Source organism: Vulpes vulpes, chromosome X (assembly GCF_048418805.1).
Source record: "Vulpes vulpes isolate BD-2025 chromosome X, VulVul3, whole genome shotgun sequence".
NCBI classification, from domain to species: domain Eukaryota; kingdom Metazoa; phylum Chordata; class Mammalia; order Carnivora; family Canidae; genus Vulpes; species Vulpes vulpes.
The window spans coordinates 19,840,134-19,864,768 of NC_132796.1; the positions used below are offsets into that span (position 1 = coordinate 19,840,134).

Consider the following 24,635-nt stretch of genomic DNA (forward strand, 5'->3'; position numbering starts at 1 on the left):
TGAACCACGCTAAGCGCTGCCAGGCCCACTGATGCACGCAGGGGTAGACGCGAGGCCAGGGTGGGAGCCTCGTCCAGTGCACCTGTGGCCAGGAGGCCTGGGGAGGGGGGGGCAAGGTGCGGGCCACCACTTCGGTTGGAGGCCATGGTGGCTTTACTTTTTTTTTTTTTAAGATATATTTATTTATTTATGATACAGAGAGAGAGAGAGAGAGAGAGAGAGAGAGAGAGAGAGAGAGGCAGAGACACAGGAGGAGGGAGAAGCAAGCTCCATGCCGGGAGCCCCACGCGGGACTCGATCCCGGGACTCCAGGATTGTGTCCTGGGCGGAAGGCAGGTGCCAAACTGCCCAGCCAGCCAGGGATCCCTGCCATGGTGGCTTTAAGAGCTGACACACTCACTCACAGGCCCACCCACCCCCACCCCCACACGCACTCCTCCCCCCCATGAAATGGCCCATTTCACGGGGATGGAGTAGCACTTCATCTCTCCAAACGGCCAGATGATATCACAGAGCACACGTTTCTCTACAGCACTGAGGAGGAACGGCCCGCTTCTCCCACCCAGCTTCAATCGTGGGTGGAGCCGATGCCCCACCCCCCCCACCCCCCCCCCCCCCACCCCCGGTTCTGCCCGAATCCCCACGGTGCTCAACACCGTGTCTCCACAGACCGAGGACTAGTGCAAGCGATCGGGACTCTCCGGGTGAGGGTATTATGTGGCCACGTCAGCACCGGTGGCCACCTGGAGTGACGGGGAACAGTGCCAGGGCTGTCCTCAGCCGATGAGGCACAAGAGTGGAGGGAGAAACAGCCCCGCTCCCTGGCCTCTCAGGTAGAAGAACCCGACAATCCTTTGGTACTGTCGCGCCCCCGCCCCGCCCCCTCCCGGAGCTCCCCAGCCGGGCCGAGCTGCGCACAGCGGTCTTCTGCCCATGGATGTGCCCGTTGTGGTCCTCTTTCCCAAGGCATCCCCTTCCCCATACCGCTGCTTCTGGGGATGAGCTCCCAGATAAACCACTTGCACTCAGATCCTCTCCTCAGGGTACGCTCCTGGGGAAAGCCAAGCTAAGACACAGCCAGTGTGGCAGGTCTGGTCCATCCTGTGACAGGGTGGCAGATACCCCTGTCTACCTGGTGACAAATACTCCGGGACGTGGGCTAAGGGGCTGCATCCGAATCACGCTCATGGTGTACAGGGCAGGTGTACAGTCGAGTGGTTCTCGAGCAGTGGACGATCCTGCCGACACCCCCCCCCCCCCGCCCCCGCGGGCCGGGAATGTTTGGCAATATCCAGCCATTCTTGGTTATGGCAACCGAGGGTGAGGGCTATCGGCAAGCAGTGGATGGATGGTGCCAGGGATGCTATGCTGCTGGATGGCCTGCAGCGCGCAGGCAGCCCCCACGCGACACGTGTCCAGGTGCCCAGGTTCAGGCAATCCTGGCACGGTCCAGAGCACCAGAGCCAGGAGACCTGGCTGTGGGTGCCTTTCTCGTCTCTGAAAGGGGGATCATACATCTACCTGCCGAGATTCCGAGGAGCCTGGAGTTGAGGTAACTAGAGCGTGGAGTCGATCATCCCTTCCCTCGGCGGTGCCGACCTCGAGCCGAGTGCGGGCCGCCCGAGTCAGTGACCACACAAGGATGGAAGGGACGTCGCCTCTGCCCTCAGAGAAGCCAGGGACAGGGTGAGCAGAAACGGTGCGCCCGTTCGGCTCCTTTCCGGCGTGGCGGCTGGCCCTCACAGGGCGTGGGGCACGTGTGCTTGGGTGGAACAGCAGCGAGCAGGAGACTGCCTTGCTTCTCCGAGGTCAGAGGTCAGGGCAGGACGTCTGAGGTGAAGAGGTGGAGATCGGCAGGGGCCTGAGCAGGGAGGGGCCTCTCTGCTGCAGCAGCAGCAGCAGCAGCAGCAGCAGCAGCAGCAGGCTTTGGCTGGGGTGTGTGTGTGTGTGTGTGTGTGTGTGTGCGCACGTGTGTCTGGAAGGGTCAGGCTGTCCGCGGCACGGTGACTGCGGTGACTGCGGCCGGAGCACAGACACGGGGGGGGGGGGGGGGGGGGAAAGAGGGGAGAGAGATGAGCTGGGAGGGAAGGCAGGCGGCAGGCGGCCAGGGGCCTATTCGCAGGGCCGGCCCAGGGCGGGGCGGGCAAGGCACGTAGGGCACCGACCCCGATGGCACCGGCGCCACCTGGAGAGCTGCGGTCCCCCTCAACCTCGGGCCCCGGGCCCCCTTGGTGGCCTCACCCCTGTCCGGGCCCTCCTCCTTCGCCGTGCTAAGAAGCCGGGAGTCCGCTCCCGGCTGGAGCGGAGGAGAACTGGATTACCGCATAGAAAAATAGGCTTTTGCCATCCAGTCTCGTACTTAGCCTCAATTTGGGCAAGTGGGGGTGGAAAAAAGAGAGACGGGGAGGATGTGTGAAAGAGTTAGGGAACTCAACTTGATTTCAAGCCCCCTTGAGGCGCTCCCCAAGTATCCATCTGCCCAAAGACAGTTGGTGGGCCGGTACAAAAGTATTCCCGTCTGTCCCCCAAACAGGGCCATCTCTCAGGAGCTCTCCGGCGAAAAGTTGTCAATCCCCTTTCACTTGACTGAATCTACTATCCACACAGTTGTCATCATTGCCATTGGTCAAGATCCACACCGGTTGCATAGTTGTGCGGGGTTTGGGACTCCCACCCACTGGTCTTGGCTTCCTCACCTTTGTGAGACTTTTCTCTGAATATCTTATTATCGCTATGTCTCTGGTCAATATCAAGAGACTTTTTTTTTTAAGATCTTTTATTTATTTATTTATTCATGAGAGACAGAGAGAGAGAGAGAGAGAGAGAGAGAGGCAGAGACACAGGCAGAGGGGGAAGCAGGCTCCATGCCGGGATCCCGACCTGGGACTCGATCCCGGGACTCGATCCCGGGACTCCAGGATCGCGCTGTGGGCCAAAGGCAGGCGCCAAACCGCTGAGCCACCCAGGGATCCCCCTCAAGAGACTGTTTTACATGAAACCTGTCCCCAAAGGCCCGCACATCTCAAGGCAGCGGAGGTAGTGGAAAAGGAGGGCCCATCAGTTACCTACGACCTAGTCACCTTCCTCCAAATCCAGCCTTGGGATCCTGGCTGTGGTCTACAAGTCAGAGTGATCACTGAACTGCGCTGCCATCACCCGGGACAATAGCTCTCAGCTCCATCCACGCGCAGGTCAGCTTCTCAAACCGATAGTTTATTTATTTATTTATTTATTTATTTATTTATTTATTTATTTATTTATTTATTTCAAACCGATAGTTTAATCCCGAACTGTAATTCCCAGCCGGCGCGACTTGCCTACGGCATCCTTTGCAAAACGCCCTTACTGTGCTACACAGGGAAGTAGGAGGTAAATACTGAAGTATCAGGAAGGCACGTTGATGCGCACATCCACATGACAACCACCAGGCAGGAGATCACTGGAAGATTCAAGGAGGGATTCTGACGCCTGCACCAAGTACGGCGAGCCTCCACGTAGGCAGGAGCCACACACGTGGACTCTGTGGGGTGTGTTCAAGTGGTGATGGGCACCAGGCGCAGCCCTGCCGTTCACGACAGGAGACTCAAACAGTGAACGATTGTGGGTGAAGCGCTGGCCAAGAAAAGAAAGGAACAGCTTCCAAGGCTTCCCCGAAGCCGCCTTCCTGCGCAAATCGGCGTGGACCGGGACCTTACGGGGTGTGTGTGGGGGGGGGCGGGGGGGAGTGCGTATTCCTCGGATCGTTGCCTATGCGTCGGTTGCGTGCCTTGGGCGTTAAGTGGAAAGCAAGGGTCTGGCCCTGCCGCGGAGGTGGAGGTGCGGGCGACGGGCCTCGTGGCCTGCAGGCGGAGGCCACAATAGGAGGAGGCCTAGGCCTGGAGGCCTAGGCCTGCAGCCCGCCGGCCCGTGGCCTGCAGAGAGCGCACGTGCGCACAAGCGGATGCTCCGGCGGGGGCGGGGGCGGGGAGGGGGGCGGAGGCAGGGGCACTGAGCCCGGGAGGGGGGCGGGGGGCTCCCATCCACTTCCGGCCCAGCCCCCAGCGACTCCAGAGGCGGCGCCCTGGTGGCTCCAACACGTGTAGCTGTTTCCCCAAAGCCCAGGTAGGTTGCTGCGTGGTGGTGCTTTCGTGGGGCGGGCTTCTGGCCGACCATTTGCAAGTCAGGCTGGTGGCTCCCGCTGTGCAGCTGCGGCGCTTGCTTGCGAGACGTGAGAGATGGAAGTAGAGTCCTCAAGGCGCTTGCGTTTTCTCTACTTTGTAGGGCCCCTTTTGCAGCACGATGCAAGAGGCCGTAGAACGAGCTCTGGACCGTGCGGACTATGTCATCGCGAGTGCCCAGCAGAGGCCTCCTAAAAGGAAATGCTCGTCGAGTGGGGCAGCATCTCTGTTTGAAAAGCTTTATGACATCTACGTGGAAGAGTGTGGGAAAGAGCCCGAGGCTACGGAGGAACTGAGAAGCAACGCGAACTTGTTAGAGAAGCTGGTTAGGAGAGAGTCGTTGGCGTGTTTAGTGGTCAACCTACACCCAGGAGGGGAGGGATATTCGCTGATGCTGGAGGGGAAGCAGGGCTCGTGCTCGGAGACCATTCGGCTGCCTTACGAGGAAGGCGAACTGCTTGAATACCTGGATGCTGAAGAGTTGCCTCCTGCCCTGGTGGATCTCCTGGAACAATCTCAGGTTAACATTTTCCACTGTGGGTGTGTCATAGCACAGGTACGGGACTACAGGCAGTGCAGCCACGGGGAGCCTGCCGGCTACCAGACCAGGCACGTTCTCCTGCGCCCCACGATGCAGACTTTAGCCTGCGACATGCAGTCCATAACCAGCGATGGCCAGCAGTGGACCGAGGAAGAGAAACTGTTGCTTGAGAGCCAGCTGATCTTGGCTACCGCCGAACCCCTGTGTCTTGATCCTTCTCTATCAGTAGCCTGCGCTGCAAACAGGCTGCTCTATAACAAGCAGAAGATGAACACTCGCCCGATGAAAAGGAGCTTCAAGAGGTATTCCGCACCCTCGCTGACTCGCCAGCAGGAGCTGTCTCAATGCCCACCTCCTCCCGAGCTGGGACTATGGGCCTCTTGCAAAAAAAGCAGACAAAGCCAAGCCGGGCAGCGGTACGACCTCAAGATCTCTAAAGCAGGGAGCTGTGTGGATCTGTGGAAACGGAGGCCCTGTGACTTGGCCGTCCCTTCTGAAGTGGATGTGCAGAAATACGCCAGAGGGAAGAGGCCGGCCAGGTGCCACGTCTCCCCTGCAGGGGTCTGGCCAGCCCCCGAGGTAAGAGACGATGGTGTGTTGGGCTGTGAAGGCGGCCGTGATGAGCCTCAGACAACGGAGCTGGCCTCCACGCAGCCGCCGAGCAACCCACCTTTCTGTGGACAGAGAAGGCCCTGGCACAGAGCCGGCTGCGAGCGACCGACGTCTCCTCCGCGCTCGGCCACAGATGACCGTCCAAACCGTGTCCCGCCCGAGTCCAAGGCTGACGCCGGGAGGCTAGTCATTCGGCCGGAGGCGGTGGGCCAGCAGAAGGCCCGGGGCCCGGCCACCACGCGGTCACCCGGCCCCAGCGGCTCAGCCGGCCCCGGCGGGCCTCCTCCCGGGAAACAAGCGCAACAGCCTACGACGACGACGACGACGACGACGACGGTGTCGGTTTGGTCCCCAGTCCTGGGGAAGGGCGTCAGACACCCACCTCTGCGCATCAGACTTCCCTGGAGCTCAGGAGAGAGCTCGTCAGGTGACAGTTTTCCTCCAGGGGAGAAGGCCAGCAGCTTCCTTCGGTCGCCGCCTCCCGCTCCTGCTCCGGCGCCACCCAGTCTTTCCCAGAAACCCTCCGTGGGCCCGACTGGAGTTAGCCCGCTTCCCGCAGCCGCCCTGTCCACCGGCAGCCCCTCGCAGAGGACCCTGGCGCCCAGGGTCCCTGCCGACTCCCAGCCGCCGCCTGGGGAAGCGATCCGAGTCCGCGCGCTTCCCGCGGCCGCCCGGGCCGCCCCGGGCTCGGTCTGGGCCTCGGCCCCGGCCCACTCCCAGCAGCCCTCTGGGGAGGCCGACTCCCAGCCGCCGCCTGGGGAAGCGATCCGAGTTCGCGCGCTTCCCGCGGCCGCCCGGGCCGCCGCCAGCTCCTCACAGAGGCCCCCGGCCACCCCGGCCGCCCCGGTCTCGGCCACGGCCAAGTCCCAGCCGCCGCCTGGGGAAGCGATCCGAGTTCGCGCGCTCTCTGCAGCCGCCCTGGCCGCCGCCAGCTCCTCACAGAGGCCCCCGGCCACCCCGGCCACCCGGGTCTCGGCCAAGCCCCAGAAGTCCGCTGTGGAATTGATTCGAGTCAGCATGTTTCCTGCAGGCGCTTTGCCCACCGCCGGCTCCTCATCAAGAACCACGGCCACCCCGGTCACGGTCAAGTCCCAGAAGTCCTCTGTGACACAGGACGCTGGAGTTAGCAGGCTGCCCACGACCACCCTGTCCCCCGCCAGGTCCTCCCAGAGCAGCCCGGCCACCCCGGTCACGGCCACGTCCGCAGGCCGCAGCGTCGTCCAAGCGGCGGGCCCTGGTGGCGGAGCCCAGGCTGTGGCGGGGGCCTGCAGCCCCAGGCAGGGCTCTACCGCCGGCTCCGCGGCTCCTGCGGCAAGTAAGCCCAGCACCGTGCCCTCGGGAGCTCGGCCACCAGAGGCAGTGTCCTCTGCGCCGCCGGTCCGCGTTCAGTTTTTCTTAAAAAGCGCTTCAGGCCTCAGGCCAGTGACTCTCCTGGAGCTTCCGCAAGATTCGCTCCTTTTGAACGCCGGGCAGCAGCCAGAGCAGAAGGTCTATCAGCTGATTCCCCAGGACCAACTCCAGCAAGCCCTCGCTCCCGGCCCTCCGCCGCCGGTGCCACAGGGGTCAAGTGCACAAGGCGCGGCGAGTCCAAGAGCGGCCTCTTCTGCTCAGCCAGCCGTGCTCGTGAAGTTCGGTGCAGAAGGGAGTTTGCCGCAGCCCCAGGCAGCGGTGTCGGCGCTGGCACAGCTCGGCTCTGCAGAGAGCCAGAGAACACCCGGGCAGAGCCAGCCTCGTCCTCTGCAGGCACTGCAGCTGTCCCCTGCGTCGTCGTCGCAGCCGCAGCCCCAGCCCCAGCCCCCGCCCCGGGGTCAGCCCCAGCTGCAGCCCCAGCCCCAGTCTCACCCCCCAGCCCCAGCCTCAGTCCCAGCCCCAGCCCCAGCCCCAGCATCACCCCCAGCCCCAGCCCCAGAAGCAGGTACAACAGCTGAGAATCTTACAGGGCCCCAGCTCCAGCCTCAGCCCTAGTCCCAGCCCCAGCCTCAGTGTCAGCCCTCGCCCCAGCCCCAGCCCCAGCCTCAGTGTCAGCCCTTGCCCCAGCCCCAGCCCCAGCCCCAGCCCCAGCCCCAGAAGCAGGTACAACAGCTGAGAATCTTGCAGGGCCCCAACTCCAGCCTCAGCCCTAGTCCCAGCCCCAGCCTCAGCCTCGGCCCCAGCCCCAGCCCCAGTCTGACTCCCAGTCTCACCCCCAGCCTTAGCCCCAGCCCCAGCCTCAGCTCCAGAAGCAGGTACAACAGCTGAGAATCTTGCAGGGCCCTGCAGCTGTGACTATGGTAGCAGCCCAGATGCCTGGGCCACCTCAGGGCCAGCAGGCCGCAAGCCAGTCCAAAGGTAAAATGACCAGAGACCCGCCTTCCCCTCCCCAGTTCTGAGTCTTGCATTACTTTCTGTCTATCTTAAAAACACCAGAGCATCCACCCAGGTGACCTCCCGATTTTTGACTTCACGTTGGGTGGTTTTGGTGTTTTTGTTTGTTTTCCATAAGGTATCGGTATTTTACGGTGAGATGTCTAAACTCTACGGAAGCACAACCTCATGAGCGTTATGTAGAAACAAGGCAGCGATTTAAGAACCTGGGATTGTGTTGCTTTGTTGCTGTAGTTGTAGACTGAGTTCTCTTTAGGAGAATGTTCTGCGGTGTCCTCAGCTCCACACTAGGTTCAGTCTAAAGTCCTAAAGCCGGGGATCCCTGGGTGGCTCAGCGGTTTAGCGCCTGCCTTTGGCCCAGGGCGCGATCCTGGAGTCCCGAGATCGAGTCCCGTGTCGGGCTCCTCCTGTGTCTCTGCCTCTCTCTCTCTCTCTCTCTCTCTCTCTCTGCCTATCATAAATAAATAAATAAACCTTAAAAAAAATAAAGTCCTAAAGCCTATAATTTCTCGAAAACGATAAAACGACACTAGCAGTCAGTTAAACCTGGTATTTTTTTTTTTAATCTGAAAACTTTCAGATGTGTTAAAAACCCTGACCTGAAGTGTACGGGCTTCAGCAGTTTTTGAGTGTGCGGTTCAGCGATGCTGACTGGATTCACGTCGTTGCGTGAGGGACCTCTGGAATGGTTCTCCTCTTGCGAAAGCGAAACTCTGTCCCCACGGAGCAGCAGCTCCCCGTTTCCCCATTTCCCCCTCTCCGCAGCCCAGGCACCCACCGTGCTGCGTTCTGGTTCCCGGGGCCGGACCGCCTCGGGTACTTGGTTGAAGCGGCATCGCGGGGCAGCCGTGTCCTTTGGTGACTGGCTCACTCCGCGCGGCCAGTAAGGGACGTCCTCAAGGTTCGCCCACGTTGTCGCGTGGGACGCCAAGGTCGTAGCTTTCTAAACATGGTTTCCCTGGACGTGGTCTGTACTGAAGCGACCTATTAAGTAGCAGAGACAGCTTTGAGAGGAATGGCCTCGGCGTGTGCTCTAAAAGGTCTGTGCACGGTGTGGTCACTGCGGTTTTTACAAAGGCGTTTTGAAAGGAGAGGTGACGCCTGCCGAGAGGTGCTGTGCTTGTCAGGCCTGTGTGGAGGACGTGGGAGGCCTCCCAATGGGCAGCGTGGCTCAGGGGCGCCCTGCTTGGTGGCGGCCCCCGGGCTGCGCTCAGTGCCCCCTCAGGCCCCGCAGAGCTCAGCCTCTCTCCTCCAGGTGCGATCTGGCCTTGACAAGGCACTTGTGGGGCGTCTCGCTTCCTCCCTGAACGGTCGTTGACTTGGTTTAGAACTGCAGGTTATTCGCAGGCGTTGAACAGCTAAGCATTCGAAAATGAGCTTTCTTTATTTGCTTTTCAAGTGTTGGCAACCTCTCTGTCAGGTTCCGAAGCGGAATCCACCCGTTTCTTTCTCTTTTTTTTTTTTTTAATATATTTTTTTTATTGGAGTTCAGTTTGCCAACGTATAGCATAACACCCAGTGCTCATCCCGTCAAGTGCCCCCCTCAGTGCCCGTCACCCAGTCACCCCCACCCCCCGCCCTCCTCCCCTTCCACCACCCCTAGTTCGTTTCCCAGAGTTAGGTGTCTCTTGTGCTCTGTCACCCTCTCTGATATTTATTTCCCACTCATTTTCTCTCCTTTCCCCTTTATTCCCTTCCACCCTTGTTTCTTTCTCCCTGTCTCTTCCTGGTGGCCATCAGTTGTTCAGCAGCCCCGGCTCCCCCGTGTCTGTCTGTCCCCGCTTTCTTGTCTCAGTGGGGCTCAAGATATCCCTGAAGTTCTTGCTGTTTCCCGTTTCTTTTTATGGAGGTGTAGTTCACCTAAGCACCGAGTAACCGGTTTCAGGCGTACAGCTGAGTGGCATGGACTATGCTTCCAGTGCTCTGGGACCGCCAGCTCTAGTTCCAGAACAGTTTCGTCACCCCAAAGAAAGCTCTGGAGCCAGGGAGCCCTGGCTGCCCATCCTCCCCTCCCTCCCCCAGCCCCGGAAACACCAGTTTGCTTCCTGTGTCTGTGGACTTCCCTGTTGTAGATATTTGCTGATGATGGCATCAGATGGCACGTGACCTTCCTTGCCTGGCCTCTCTCACTGGGCATAAGGTGTTTGAGGTTCGCCTGTGGTGTAACACGTATCGGGCTTTGTTCATTCTCGTCGGGCCGAAGAACGTTCCCTGGCGTGCGTATAGCACATTGTGTCTACCCGTTGTTCATTGGTGGACGTGTAGGTTGCTTCCACCTCTTGGCCATTGTGGGTACCGTTGGCTAGGAGCGTTGGTGTACATGTATTTCTTTGAGAGCTTCTCATATTTCATTCCATAACGGTTTTCTAAGGGGCACCCTGTCGCCATGAAATGTGTTTTCCTATGTACACATGCATGCTGCCTGCCTTTTGCCCTAGGAGAAAAGGGAAGTGTTGCCTGGCAGCCCAAAAGAGATGAACAAAGAGGCAGGGAACTGGTGCTTCCTGCTTGATCAACCCCGACTGTCCTGGGCCCGCTGTCCCAGCCCCGGTAAGGGAGGATTTCGACCAACTTCAGAAATGAGTCAGCTCTGCCACGTGAGTGACGCTGAGCCTGCTAGGGCCCTTAGGTGACCCGTCCCGGACATCGTTGTGCATGTGCCTGCGCTTTTCACGAGTGAGCCGGTGTGATGACCACTCGGTAAGAGGAATCAACCGGTCACCTGCACTGAGAATCTCACCTGATTTGATGTAGTTCTTTCCTTTTGCCCTCTCGGTACTGGTGACCCTTGAACGGTGTGGGGGGTTAGGGGCGCCGAGTCCCCACGAGGTCAAAAAATCTGTATCTCTTGCCTAACCAAAAAGTTAACTCCTCATAGCCTACTGCTGACCAGAAGCTTTGCTGATCACTCAAACACTCGACTGACGTGTGTTTTGTTTATTATTGGTAGTATATGCTGTGTTCTTACGATAAAGTATGTCAGAGATAACAAAATATCATGGAAATTAAAAAAAAACAAAATATCATGGAAATTATTAGGAAGACAGAATACATGTACTGTAGTCTACGTTATTTCTCAAAAAAATGTGCATATAATGGACTTGAGAGATGTAAATCTATGTTGTTCAGGGTTCAATTATGCTACAGGGAGACATAGGTGAACTTGGCCTTGAGTCATGTGGCACTCCCTTCCCAGGCCAGTAAATAAATTCAGCTTTGTGTGATATTACCATTGGTGGTCTTTGTTTATTTCCTTGTAATATTCCTTACCAAGGTCTGTACTTCATGGAATGTGTCTTTTGAGGATATTAACTGGCTTTGTTTTGCGAATAAAAGTGAAATTCTTTTTAGCATCTTGAGAACCTGGAGACTCTTCTTAACCATAGGTCAAATTCGTCATCTTAGTCTAAATTAGATTCATGCAGCCTGTATGTTCATGATTTAATGACTGACCAACATGCAGTGGTTGTTTTAAAGTAGCTGGCTCCAGAATTTTCCCATGGGGAGCAAAGAAGATGGTCCAGGAGATGACCATCTAGGAAACTCCTGGGTGGGCCCATAGAGCAGGACATGTCTGGCAATTGGGGCCCCTGTGACAGGTCAGAGTATCTCAACAGAATTGTATCTTTTGAATGGTACTTGCAAGCGCAGAGAGGGGTCTGGTTCTAGGTCACTGCTGTCCAATAGAAGTATAATTTGGGCCCCACATATAATTTAAATTTTCTAGTCAGGTTTTATTAAATAAATAGAAACAGAAGTAATCACCCTTAATAATTTACCCAGTATATACAAAAGATTATCATTTCTACATGTAATCAATAATTTTTTTAAAAAAAGATTTCATTTATTTATTCATAAAAGACACAGAGAGTGGCAGACATATGAGAAGGAGGCTTCATGCAAGGAGCCCGATGCGGGACTCGATTCCGGGACTCCAAGATCACGCCCTGATCGGAAGGCAGACGCTCAACCACTGAGCCATCAGGTGTCCCATAATCAAAAAATTTTTTAAAGATTTTATTTGTAAGTAATCTCTACACCCAACGTGGGGCTTGAACTCACAATCCAGATGTCAAGAGTCCCAGGCTCCCCTGAATGAAACTGCTAGGCGCCCATATATCCTTAATGAGATATTTTACATTCTTTTATTTTTACTAAATCATCTTCAAAATCCGGACAGTTACAGCCTGTTTTAATTCAGATGCTAGATTTTCATCAGAAATACTTGATTTGTACTTAGGTTCTTATAAAATCTACAGTTGAAAATGTAGATTCATCTTCCAAGCATATGTACAAGTTTTCCAATAATTGGATCAAGTATCAGTTTTTAAATTTTAGTTAAAATTAAAGAAAAATTAGTTCCTCAGTCTCACTAGCCATGTTTCAAGTGGTCACTTGCCACATGTGGCTGTTTGAATAGCGCAGTTCTAGAGGGACAGCAACAAAGGAGATCTTAGAAACTGCCTAAGGCCTGAAGTGGGTAACTGTGCTCTTTGAGAAAAGGCAGGAGCCAATCAGCGGAGCGCACAGTTGGAGGGAGCATGATCATGCTGATTCTGTGTGCTAAAGCCAGAGCTCCCAGAAATCCTCAGGGCTTCTGGTCACCTGCAGCAGCAGAGTAGAGAGCAAGTGGCCCCCACCATGGGGCAGGGAGAGTAGTAGAGCCTGGAAAACAAGGGCCAGCTCTTTCCCAGGCTCTGCCCTGCCATATTCAAAATGCTAACGAGGAGGGTGGAAACCATCCGAATAGTTAATTTTAACTCACCTATCCCACCTCTGCCCACAAGGAGCTTGAAACCTGCAGGAATTCAACAGAGGAAACACACTACGTGCTCTTTCATTCCACTTTCCTGTTCATTTTCTTGGTCTCTTGCTCCTCAACCTACCTGAAGCCAGAGCAACCACGAGTTGGTACTGGGAGCTGCAGTGATGGGTACGTGGAAGCTCACCATATCATTTTATTTTGGCATATATTTGTAATTGGCTGTCTATATCCATTTGAACAGTGAAGTTCCTGATGTTCCCACGGCCCTGTGACACACCTTGCCTCATGCCAACCTTTGTCTTGTGCCAGAGTCCTGCCTGGCCCTCGGCCTGCCCTTGCTCCTTTCCTGCTTCACTCCCATAGCCGCAGGCAGCAAAGGGTGTGCGAGTTAATTGTTAAATTCAGTTCAACAAGTTCCTCATTAGGGACAAATTACCTGAGTTTGAAATCTGCTAATTTTCCAATCAGAGTGAGTGTTTGCACTTGTGATTTGGAAATAATTACCATATGGTAAAAGCAAAACCTAGGTGGGGATTACAGTAAAGGTGAGGGAGGACAGGAGCTTATTTTGGCATCTTCCCCGGTAACTGGAGTTAGCATATGCAGATTAGTTGAGGTGCCTCTGGGGTTTGGATGGGAAAGCTCACCTGTAGCACTGTTTTGCAAAGGCTGTTTACTTCATGTGCTAATACTCCTGGAAGGTGACCTTGGCCTTGAAGGGAGATCTGTGTGGCCTTTATAGGTCTGAATCGCTTCTGGAAAGAGGAGAGGCTTGAATTTAGCTGTTTCATCTACAAATACCTCTGTGCTTTTGCTTTAATTTGTCATCAGTCTAAAGCTTCTGCCTAAGTTACAAATGAAAACATTTCCTTGGGGGTGGAAGTGGGAAGTCTCAATGTCTTTTGGGTGATCTTACAATGGATGGATTCAGGAAAAGCTCATGTGAAATCATTTGAAGGGATGTGGGATAAGAATGTGAAGTGTGAAAAAAAAAAAAAAAAGAATGTGAAGTGTGGAAATCTGAGTAACTTTCAGTCGATTTCTCCCAGTCCCAATTACTACTGTATTTATTACTAGTTCGGCACCCTTGGAAAGCCATGGTAAAGAATAGTCAGGGTTTTGGGTAATTGTCAAGCCACTGCAGAAAAACCCCTGAGACTTTGCTTTTGAAATTTGGAGCCCAGAAGAGCTTGTCTCCCATGAGAAGGCAGTGTCCCCCTTCCTTCCTGGTAACTGGTGTTGTACAAGTTGTCAGGTTTCCCTTTATACCTCAGCTGACAGGAAACTCACAGCCAAATATGAAACCGAAACCACCATGTTTACGTTTATGGTTAGCACTTCAGCATACCTTGCTCTTTTGAAATGTTTGATTTCTCTTTCAGTAGTTCTTTTTTTTTTAAGATTTTATTTATTTATTCATGAGAATACACAGAGAGGAGAGAGTGAGAGAGGCAGAGGGAGAGGGAGAGGGAGAGGGAGAAGCAGGCTCCATGCAGGGACCCTGACGTGGGACTTGATCCCGGGTCTCTCGGATCACACCCTGGGCTGCTAAACCGCTGAGCCACCAGGGCTTTTGTCAAAAGAAACCAGCAACAAATGCCTCTGCACAATTGTAAACAAATCTATAAATAGTAGCTTCTATTTGTTTCTATACATTGCCTCTAACATTTTTTTTAAAGATTTTTTATTTATTCATGAGAGACACACACACAGAGAGGCAGAGACATAGGCAGAGGGAGAAGCAGGCTCCCTGCAGGGAGCCCAATGTGGGACTGGATCCCCAGACACCCCCCCCCCCACATCACGCCCTGAAGGCAGACGCTCAACCACTGAGCCACCCAGGTGTCCCACATTGCCTCTAATCTTAATAACCTTGTCCATTAGGTATTATGATCTTCTGAGGACTGAAGAAGCTGAGGATCACATAGGACTGGCCTGAGGCAATAAAGGTATTAAGTTGGCATCATTGGTATTTTCTGTGTCCTTTCCACATCCATGCCTGTGTCCGGGTACAGGTAACTGATGTGTTGACCGGTCTCAACTCAGTGGTGGACTGCATACATGAAACTTGTTTTTTCTAATCATTGCTTTCAACCATGTGGCACCACACCTCCTTTCCCCTTCTTTCATGACCCCTTGGGCATATCTCGTAATTGTCAGGGTTACCTTGGTTGGTAAAGCTGATCAATCCCAAGTGCAATTTTAATATTATTATCCTCTGGTCTTTGGGGCAGAGAGAGGAGGGAGACAGAGGACTTCTGGGACACAGTCCTCTTCTGGCTCTAAAGCTCTCTGATCAGGGGATCCCTGGATGGCTCAGCGGTTTAGCGTCTGCCTTCAGCCCAGGGCGTGATCCTGGAGTCCCGGGGTCGAGTCCCATCCCACATCAGGCTCCATGCAGGGAGCTTCTGTCTCTGCCCCCTTTCTCTCTGTATGTTTCTCATAAATAAATTTAAAAAAATTAAAGCTCTCTGATCTAGAGAGGTGCCCTGCAGGGTGGTGGGGTCTGCGCGCTGGGGTCTGTTCTGTTTCTCCTCTGGGGCCTCCCTCAGCGAAGGGCAGCTATGCCTGCTGACTCTCACGCCCTTCTCCCGGTTCTGTCTCCCATCTCCTGGGCACCTCCTAAGGAAGCCTTGTGCTCCTCCCTGTGCAGCCTTGGGAACTGCCTACGTCCTTTTTCCAGCTCTGCGGGCTGGGAGCCACGTTCCCATTTTCTTTCCAGGCACAGGACGCCTCGGTACTTTTTGAGCTTCTCGCGCTCAGCTCTCTCTTGACCACAAGGGGGCACCAGACTCCAGGTTCGCGGACTGCACACCCCGGAGCTATTTGTTCAGCCCGGGCAAGAGTTTCCAAAGCCACCTCTCCCACGGTGGGCCCGCGGGTCTGTGCGGCTCAGCGAGGTTCCAGGCAGGAAACCGGGGGCCAACTTTCCTGTCGCACAGACCTTCCCGCTGTCCTCGAGCAGCTCCCTCAGGGTCCCCCCCCTTACACGTCTGTGGGTTTGGGGGAGCAGGAGGGCACCGCAGTGTCTCCTCTCCCCGCTCCCATTCTGCCCCAAGAGCAAGCAGCCTCCGGCCCGGGAACGCTCAGTTCCCCTCCCTCCCACTGCCGTCCCGTCGTGGCGACACAGCAGGGTGGTGGTAGGCCGAAGGGGACAGTGAGCTGTGCCAGGGCCGGTTGTGCCATTTCTCTCAGTCCTTTTCTCTGAGCGGCTGCGGCTGCCGGATTGCCAACTTGGAGCCCTTCTTCAGGGTGTGGGAGCCTCTGACGCTTCGGTGGCCGGCCGGGGGCTTTGCAGCGCGGGGCCCGCGGGAAGAGCACCCACGGCCGGTCCCCGCCTTCTTTCCTCGTCTCCACCGAACCTCTCTGGCTCTGCCCGCCCAGTTTCCAAAGGGAAAGGGCCGAGGTCTACAGCCGGTGGGACAGTTTTCCCCAAGGACGGTTCGGGGTGAGTTTTCTGCAGAGTTTAAGACTTGATTGACAAGTCGGCGGCGGAGGCGGGGGCAGCTCGGGAAGCTTTCGCCCCCCCCCCCCTATTATCGCTCTGGGGGGCATTCTTTGATAGGGAAAAGTGCTGTTCCCCGAGAGGTGCGTAAAGCGGCACGCAAAAATAGCTCCAGCCCAAATCCCCTCCCGCCCCGCCCCCACCCAGCAGGCTTGCTCCCGGGCTGTAAGCAGCTCTTCACCGAGGCCTTGGAGCTTCTGTGCCGGGCGTGGAGGGGGAAGGGGAGACCTTAACTCTTATCTGGGCCTGGGCATCTTTTTCTTACTCTGAGAGACCAGAGTTATTTTGAAATTATTATTATTTTTTGGCGCTGTTTGGAGAGTGTGGCGTTGAAGGTGAGATTATGGAGGCCTATGGTTATCAGCAATGATGACGTCTAGGGTAAAACCATGGCCCTGGCCGCCTGTAGTGGCTAGTGAACACAATCATTGGAAGAGGGCCAGACTATTGGAAGACTCATCTATCTACAAGGACACTGAAATCAGAGAGAATTCTTATGGTATAGTGATGAATCAGGCCCTAGAATCTTCAGAGCATGCAGGGAAGTTGACTTCCCACCATGTGGAGGGAGAATGGTTGGTGTTAGGGGTCAATTAGATCAACATATCCCTTGATGCTGGTTGTAGGAGACTTCTTCAATGCCATCTTTTAAATATTGAGAGCATGCTTACATTGAAAGGCCTTTTGCTTGATACTTTGGATGAGGAGTAAGGCACATTCTCCATCTAAGTGGGATTGAAGCTTATCCAGGGAAAGCAGTTTGTAACTACGTGAGGTGATAGATGTGAACTAAACATTGCGGTTATCATTTCACAATATATACATACGTCAAATTATTGTGTTGTACACCTAGAATGAATACAATGTCATATGTCAATCATATCTCAATAAAGCTGGAAAAAATAAAATCTACTCAGAGACAAGGGAAATACACACGAGTATAAATCAAGGCGACTATGGCAAGTATCATTTAAGATAAATCTTTCCCAAGGAATTGGGGAAGAACTCACAAAGGAGGTGACCTTTGGGTAGATCCTGGCTTGGATTTTGATAGGTTGAGATGACTATGGGAAGAGGTGTTCTTAGCAGAGGAACACTGGAGGATGATGTATGCAGAGGGGGAGCTGTCTGTATACTATGTATAGTATGGTGTATGTACAGAGGGGAAGTGAAGGATAAGCCTGGAATGATCAATTGCCTCCATATCCTGGATCTTCTCTTAGTAATTTAAATGAAACAAAGAGTCCACTGTTTGAATAAAGAATCCAAGGGAGGACACATTTATAACAATTTCATGCCTGAAGGGAGAGAGAAATTCCAAAGCTCTTCCACTTAACAAAGATATCTGACAGATAAATTTGTCACTTTATGGGAAACAGAATTGATGATTTAAGTATTTTTATTAGCAGAGTGACACATTATTAAATAAGATGACCATAGCTGCAGACCTTTAGGTGTTATAGGTTCTATTTTGTAAGACATAGCAACAAACGCTGATATCCAGGTATCTTAAGGGATATGTTTCCTTACAAATAACACTTTAAAGGACAGTTTTATAGTAACAGAAAACAAAACAGGATCATGGCCTTTCACTCAAACCTCCATATTGGCCAGGAGAATGGGCCAGATATTTGAGTAAATGTTCCCAGTTGTAATTTTGTGGCATGATTCTGGCTTTGTGCCGCACAATAAGTGTCTGCTTCTCTGCACCTGTAGGAAAGGAACATTTTCTCTTTATCTTTCTGAGATTTTTCACCAGCAGTTGGGCTGACAGTTTTAAGATTAAGCATTAAAATTCCAAGAAGCCTAAATCTTAGAACAGGAAAAAGAAAAAGGTTATCGAGTAGGTGAACAAATTAAATATGAAATCGATAACATTAGGGTGAACCATGTTAAATTGTTGATATTTGACCATTTTCGCCCAATTAAAATGGCAGAGTTTCATGTGGTTCAATCTAGTACCTACAGTTTCAGTCTTGAATGCCAGATGAAAAATGCGAAGTTAATTCGGTTAATACTGGGGAGCTGCCACTGGAGGAAAGTGCTGTGATTGGAGCTACCGTTTAGCACAGTTGGTCTGGTAGGAATGTGAAGGAGGGATTGGACTGGGAGAGACTGGATTAAATGTTACTTTAATACCCATGATACTTGAAATATACCCCTAGATCTGCATCCATAGTACAAATTGATGGAGAAGCTAAATTAGCTTCTAATTAACCTTCTAAGTTAAAGATTGAGAGTTTAAATGTCTCCGCAGTGATGGGCTACAATGGGTGGCCTGTAAAAATGGGTTTTTATGCTCCAGTAGATTCAAATCTTGGCAAACTGTTCTATCAGCTTGATTAAAAGAAACACTTTTAATGTGTTTAAAATGCCTGGGTGGCTCAGCGGTTGGGCATCTGCCTTCGGCTCAGCGCATGATCCTGGAGTCCCGGGAATGAGTCCCACATCGGGCTCCCTGCATGGAGCCTGCTTCTTCCTCTGCCTGTGTCTCTGCCTCTCTCTCTGTGTCTCTCATGAATGAATAAATAAAATCTTTAAAATAAAAATAAAAGAAACACTCGTCTGCCTACATCAAGCGGGAAAGGAGGCATCTTTAAATCTGTGGCTTTCCATGCTTGCCTTCCTATCATACAGATCCCACAAAGCCTGCTGAGACACCCTTTCTCGAATCCTTTTGAGAAACAGGTTTATATCCACAGATAATACTGTGAATGGCAGTTGCAATTTTTATTACTTTTTTGAGGACAAGGCAGACTGACAAAGGAATAAAATCCCGTGGGAATAAAATCATAGGGCTTTTTGGGCAAGCCTGCAAGTCACAGAATAAGCTCAATAGCCGGGAATACTCTTACTTCGTTATTTCTCAAACTTTGGTGTGCATCCAGGATCACTGGGGGCCTTGTTAAAACACAATTGGCTGAGCCCCACCCTCTGAATTTCTGATTGAGTAGATCTGGGTGGATGAGGCCTGAGAATATGCGTCTCTAACAAGTTCCCAGCTGAGGCTGATGCTTTTTCTGGTCCTGAGACCACACTTTGAGAATATACTGCTGTACTCTCCGAGGAAAGGTCTGAATATGCCTGTGAGAAGGGGCCGCTACTTCTGAAGAAAGAGAAGCATGAAAGGTTAAAAAAGAAGAAAAAAAGAAGGATAGAATACTCAGGTAACTGACGTCATTCAGGTTGGTCTGCATGAGTGAGCCCCGAGAATTAGCATTTCTAAAAAGTTCTAAAAAAAAAATAATAAAAAAAATAATAAAAAGTTCTCAGATACTGCTGCTGCTTCTAGGCCAGGGACCACCTGCACTCTGAAAACCACTGTCTGTGCCTATTACATGCAGTCCTCCAGGATGAGTGCCCTATTTCCAAATTGACATCTGAACTATTTTTGGAGACCCTTCAAAAATTGGGTTTCTCTGGGCAGAATGCCAATTGTTTCCCAGTGTCAAGACCTTTATCTTAGTGAAATGGGTATAAAAACAGCGGAGGACCCTGTGGGAGTGGGGAGGAGGCAGGAGAGCAGTTTCATCACCTAATATTCTCTTGCTAGAGACCCACTGGTTCCCGGGTCGCCAGATCTCCAAAGCTAAGTATATATCCGTGTTGAATATCTTAAGCAATAGAGAAAACAGGAAAATATCAAAGGGGATGGTCAAGATACAATGTTATTAAGATTTTTTTTTTAATCTGCTGGCTGTTTGCTACACTAAAACCTTCTGAAAGAGCAAAACTATGATCATTACTCTTTGACCTGGACATTCTTGGGAACAGGAGAGCCTGGGTTTTACAAGAGTCAACCTGCCTTCTGGAACACCATTCACTTCATAAAAATACCATGTGTGTTTTCTTTGCTGTTCCTGGGGAGGGAGTACCAGTTTCAGAATCTCTTCCTCTAGTTAAAAATGATGTTATCAGATATCTGCTTAATCAGTAACTGTAAAATACTATGTTATTATATCAAGAATGAGCTTGGAGACCTCAAAATGCCAAAGATAGTTATGGCAGAGAGTGAGGGCCAGAATGAATGGAGATATAAAAGCACCTCTATTTGTTCACATTTTGAAATTATAGGGTTTTTGGGAAAATATTATCCAGTCTTCCTGAGAACTGGCAGGATTCTAGTTGCTATACTTTCTTTGATGTGTTTTCGAAGCAAAGCTTAAATATAGTCATAAAGAAAGGCTCTGGATCTTATTTTTTTTTCAATTCCCATGATGACTTTAATATGGTAGTCATTCATTGAGGTGATTAAGGGATTGAGTAATTAAAGGGGTAGAGTTTGCCTTAAAATCACTAGCATGACCCACAGATAGCATTTCTCCCTGTTATGTCCCAGTACCTAGGACCATGCTCCAAGTACAGAATTATCCTTGACTAAATTAGGCTCTCTGGACTACTGCTTCCCATTTCCCATCAGAACCTGTCTATGGAAGATGGATTCAGTTGCAGAAAATTAAGTATGAGTGTATGGATGATAGTACAAGTTTGTCTTTTTAGTCATCAGCTATATTGATTTTCTCAGCCATTATCTCTCTGAAAACTGTCTTTAGAAAAAGAACATCAGCCAGGTGCCCTTTTTGGCCAGTATAAGGTCAAATTTGCTTCCTTTGGTCATGGATAGAGAGCCTTTTAATCAAACTTTCCATTGGAGGAGTCAAGGTCAATGTCACTGAGAATCTGTAAAGTAGGTTTGCCAGATTAAGCAAATAAGAATACAGCACCCCCAATTAAATTTGAATTTCAGGTAAACAATAAATTTGTATTTTAGCTATGTCCCATATGCAGCTATTCAAATTTAAATTAATTAAAATTAAATAAAATGTAAAATGCAATTCCCTAGTTGCACTGGCCATGTTGTCAAATGCTACATGTGGCTGGTGGTTACTGTATTGGACAGTGAAGATTAGTGCACATTACAGAACATTTCCATCACCAGAGAAAGTTCTGTGGGACAGTATTGCTCAGAGTGAGCCAGGAAGAGAAGATGTTCTTGGAGCTAGGTCCCTCAGCAGATGGTTTCGATCAACAGGCTCTTGACATCCCATCTCTTTCTCCTTCACCGACGAAAATGCAGATGATCTCCAAAGACCACAGAGAAAGGGACAGTCTAACCTTGTGCTCATTTGTGGGGCTGATCACTCAGTATCTGGGCAGAACCAGTTAAGTTCTCTGCCTAGCATTGCTCCTGAGAAAAACAGATCCTTCCTATTTGTGTGGGGCTTTGCAGATAACGGGGAACACATGGGATTTTATCCTCGCAGTAACTCTGGGTGGTAAACAGGCCCATGAGAGACATGGGAACAGGAAAGTGAAACTGGTGCCAGAAGGAGTGGCCTCATGCTGTGGTGCAGGATTTCACATTTGAGCAGGCATCAGAATTCCCCAGAGGGCTTCTCAAGATGCAAATTGGTGGGCCCTGCCCCCAAGTTCCTGGTTCAGTAGGTCTGGGCTAGGGCCCATGAATTTTAATTTCTCAGGAGTCCCTGGGTTCAAAATGCCCGTCCAGGGACCACACTTTGAAAACTACTGCTATTGTGCCATGGTCCTACCCCAGCCTACTCATACAATGAGTTAGGGCTTTTTGTTTTCTCTGACCTGGTGGACTCCTTACCCTATTAGGACCATTTGACCAGCTGTGTCTGTTCACTGATTTGTATCATTATCACTTTTATCCTTTGTGCAGCTTTTATCCATCTGCTGGTTTGATAGTAAATCAGAGTGGAAGCATCAGCGGAGTCGAAGCTGACATTCTCTCCCTGACTCCGCATCGGACTGTGGTGTGCCCGGATTGTGATCTGGCCAAGCTCACTGGGTAGATATTTGAAGTTTTCATTTACCTATACACAAAGTAAGCATCAGAAAGGAAAAAAAAGGCAATAACTTGCCCAGGGTCACAGACCTAGTGAGAAGTGGAACCAGGATATGAATCTGAGATTTCCAACTTCAGTTTTGGTACCAACAGATGCCCAGAGGTTTGTGAGAGTGTTCTGAGGTTTGGGATTTTTTTCAAATGGTAATGGAGTCTGTTATAATTTCAACTATAAAGGCCTTAGATGTGGATTAGGTGTTCTCTGCAGTTTGTGGAGATTAGCTGGACCTGTTCGAGCATCAGCCCTTGGTTGCTTTATCACCCTGCTGACTACTTCGCGTTAGGGTGGTGGTTTTCACCATTTTATGGCTTCCAACTATTTTTATTTTTTATTTTTTTTTAAGATTTTATTTACGAGAGAGAGAGAGAGAGAGAGAGAGAGAGAGAGAGAGAGAGAGTAAGCACTAGCAGGGAGGAGGGGCAGAAGGAGAGGGAGAAGCAGATTCCCCACTGGGCAGGGAGCCAGATTCTGGGCTCCTCCTAGGATCCTGAGATCAAGACCTGAGGCCCAAGGCAGATAGATGCTCAACCAACTGAGCCATCCAGGTGCCCTGCTTTCAACTATTTTTATTCCCTTGTTTAACTTGTCCTCACAATGGATTATTGGTTAGAGAGAGGAGGCATCAAGAATATGAGTTAGAATAGAATGAGCTACTGAATAGTACACTTAAAAATGGTTCAGATGGTTTAAAAAAAGAGAATGATCTATTTATGAGGGACATAAAAATGATAATTCTCTATTTTGACCTCAGATCTATAAGGTATATTCATATTATCATTTCTTAATATATCAGGGTATCTCTAGTTCTTCTAAACAAAAGTGAAAAGGAGAAATTTTTATCCAGTTTGGCTTTTCCTTTATTGGGAATAAAATTATCCAAACCCACAGTGTGTTATTTCTGGAGAAGTACTTGCAAATAGCAGCCAGAAAGTGCTCGTGTCTCCTCTTTTAGAAACAAACCATGAAAATTATAATAATAAAGTAATTGATTTTTTTAAGTGCAAAATTCAAGAATTCCAAATACGAGGTCATGGAAGCTGTTGGGAAGGCGGTAACACATAGTTAAATTTCAGTCTAGATATTAATACACATTTGGGCCCAAACACAATATTGATGTGTCATTTTGAATTCGTAGCTAAGCCATGCTCTTTCTTGCATACTGAATTTAAAATAACTTAAGCAGCATGCACCACTTGTTAAGTACGGAAGAGTCAAACTTTGTCCTTGTATATTTTGAATATTATTAAAGAATATATTAAAATATAAATTATAATACAGTCTTTTTTTAAAAGATTTTATTTATTCATGAGAGAGAGAGAGAGAGAGACAGGCAGAGACACAGGCAGAGGGAAAAGCAGGCTCCAAGCAGGGCACCCAATGTGGGACTTGATCCCAGGTTTCCAGGATCACGCCCTGGGCTGAAGGCGGTGCTAAACTCCTGAGCCACCAGGGCTGCCCTATAATACAGTCTTTAATAGTGTACTAATCTAGGGGGGCCTGAGTGGCTCAGTCAGTTAAGCATCTGCCTTCAGCTTAAGTCATGATCTCTGGGTCCTGGGATTGAGCTCCAGGTCAGGCTCCCTGCTCAGTGGGGAGCCTGCTTCTTCCTCTGCCTCTGCTCCTCCCCCTGTTTGTGCTAGCTCTCTCTCTGTCAAATAAATAAAATCTTGAAAAAATACATTTTAAAAATAGTGTACTGATCTAGGTTTATTTTTTAAAAGTTGCTTCTTCTTATATATCATGGTAAAGTAACAATGATTTAGCATTTTCATGGAGGCTGATGAGATGACAGATTACTATGAATGCACTTTATAAGGATCGAGACCCAGAAGTGTGGGGTGACTTCTATGTAGAGAGTAGGTTGGTGTGTGTCTGACTGTGTTTTCTGTTAGTTGGGGCTTTTGTGCTAACATTTCTAGTACAAGTAATAGAAATCTAAATCAAGCCAGGTTAAGCAAAAAGAGGGGCTTATTGGCCCAGTAAACTGACATGTTCTCAAGGGCTCTAAGACATCCACTGTATCAGAAGGCTCTCTGTCCTCTCAGCTCTGTGTCTCTCTTTGTGTTGGTCTCTTTCTCCCCTAGATATTCTTCTGTGTAATTGGGGGAGTGGGCAAAACTCACATCATCCTGGCAGAGAAAAGACAGCGTCTCTCTTCTGTCCATAGGTGGTGGACAAACAGATGAGTAACAAGAGAAGGATACAATTCCGGGAAGAATCCCATTTAACTCTACTTGCTTCATGTCCCCACCTCCAGTGACTGGGGAGGTGGGCTGTTAGGACTGGCCAGGCCTTGATGACATGCCACCCTTGTGGGGCGCTGGTAGGCTAGAGCCCATCACACAGTGGGAGAGAGGCAGCTTCCAGCATGAAGGGGCTGTGGAAGGCTGAAGGCAGGCTGAGGTGCTAGACAGAGACTGGCTACAGACAGTGGCTCTGGTATGTGTGGAGTCCGGATGCCTTCAAAGTCTCCAGACACCTTGGATGTCTGGGGGAAAACAGCTTGCGCTCCTGAGCTGGACATTCCCCATTTTCCCCTCCGGATCTCCTCGGGAGAATGGCTGCTTTCTGGTTGGGTCCAGTCAGCACAGACACCAGCAAGAGATTGGAGGCAGAAAGTGAGAGGTATTGGGGTATTCCGCCCCCCAACCCTGGCTTGCTTCCTGCCCAACTGGCTTGGCTACCAGCCAGCAGCCCTCTCCCTGAGCTACAGCTTCTGCCAGTTTTGGGTGACTTGCTCTGTCCCTTGCCCCTTGGGGCCTAGGAGGAGGCCACTTGCCTCGGGGTGTGTCCCTACGCCTTGTGGATTGCCTAAATT

The 24,635-nt window shown here is 51.0% G+C and overlaps 2 protein-coding genes across 2 annotated transcripts in view; both read left to right on the plus strand.

The window, feature by feature from the left end:
- Positions 1-4,278: 4,278 nt before the first annotated feature.
- LOC140596099 (uncharacterized) lies at positions 4,279-21,763 on the plus strand. Its single transcript, XM_072743488.1, has 7 exons — positions 4,279-7,053; positions 7,506-7,638; positions 8,440-8,557; positions 8,752-8,929; positions 10,113-10,271; positions 15,649-15,887; positions 21,631-21,763. Exons 1-7 carry the CDS (start codon positions 4,279-4,281, stop codon positions 21,761-21,763), a joined length of 3,735 nt encoding a protein of 1,244 aa, XP_072599589.1.
- Positions 15,275-24,635, plus strand: part of PDK3 (pyruvate dehydrogenase kinase 3) — a 146,705-nt gene continuing 137,344 nt past the window's right edge. The window contains exons 1-2 of the mRNA XM_072744498.1: positions 15,275-15,887; positions 21,631-21,759. The gene's annotated coding sequence lies outside the window, so the exon portion shown is untranslated. The remainder of the gene's footprint in view (positions 15,888-21,630; positions 21,760-24,635) is intronic.

Bases quoted from the DNA above. Each gene is read 5' to 3' on its own strand.
- LOC140596099 (XM_072743488.1), top strand. From the start codon at position 4,279: ATGCAAGAGGCCGTAGAACGAGCTCTGGACCGTGCGGACTATGTCATC. The intron at 7,639-8,439 runs GTAAAATGACCA...CCCTCTCCGCAG, and splicing joins GGCCGCAAGCCAGTCCAAAG to CCCAGGCACCCACCGTGCTG. The intron at 8,930-10,112 runs GTGCGATCTGGC...CTTTTGCCCTAG, and splicing joins GCTCAGCCTCTCTCCTCCAG to GAGAAAAGGGAAGTGTTGCC.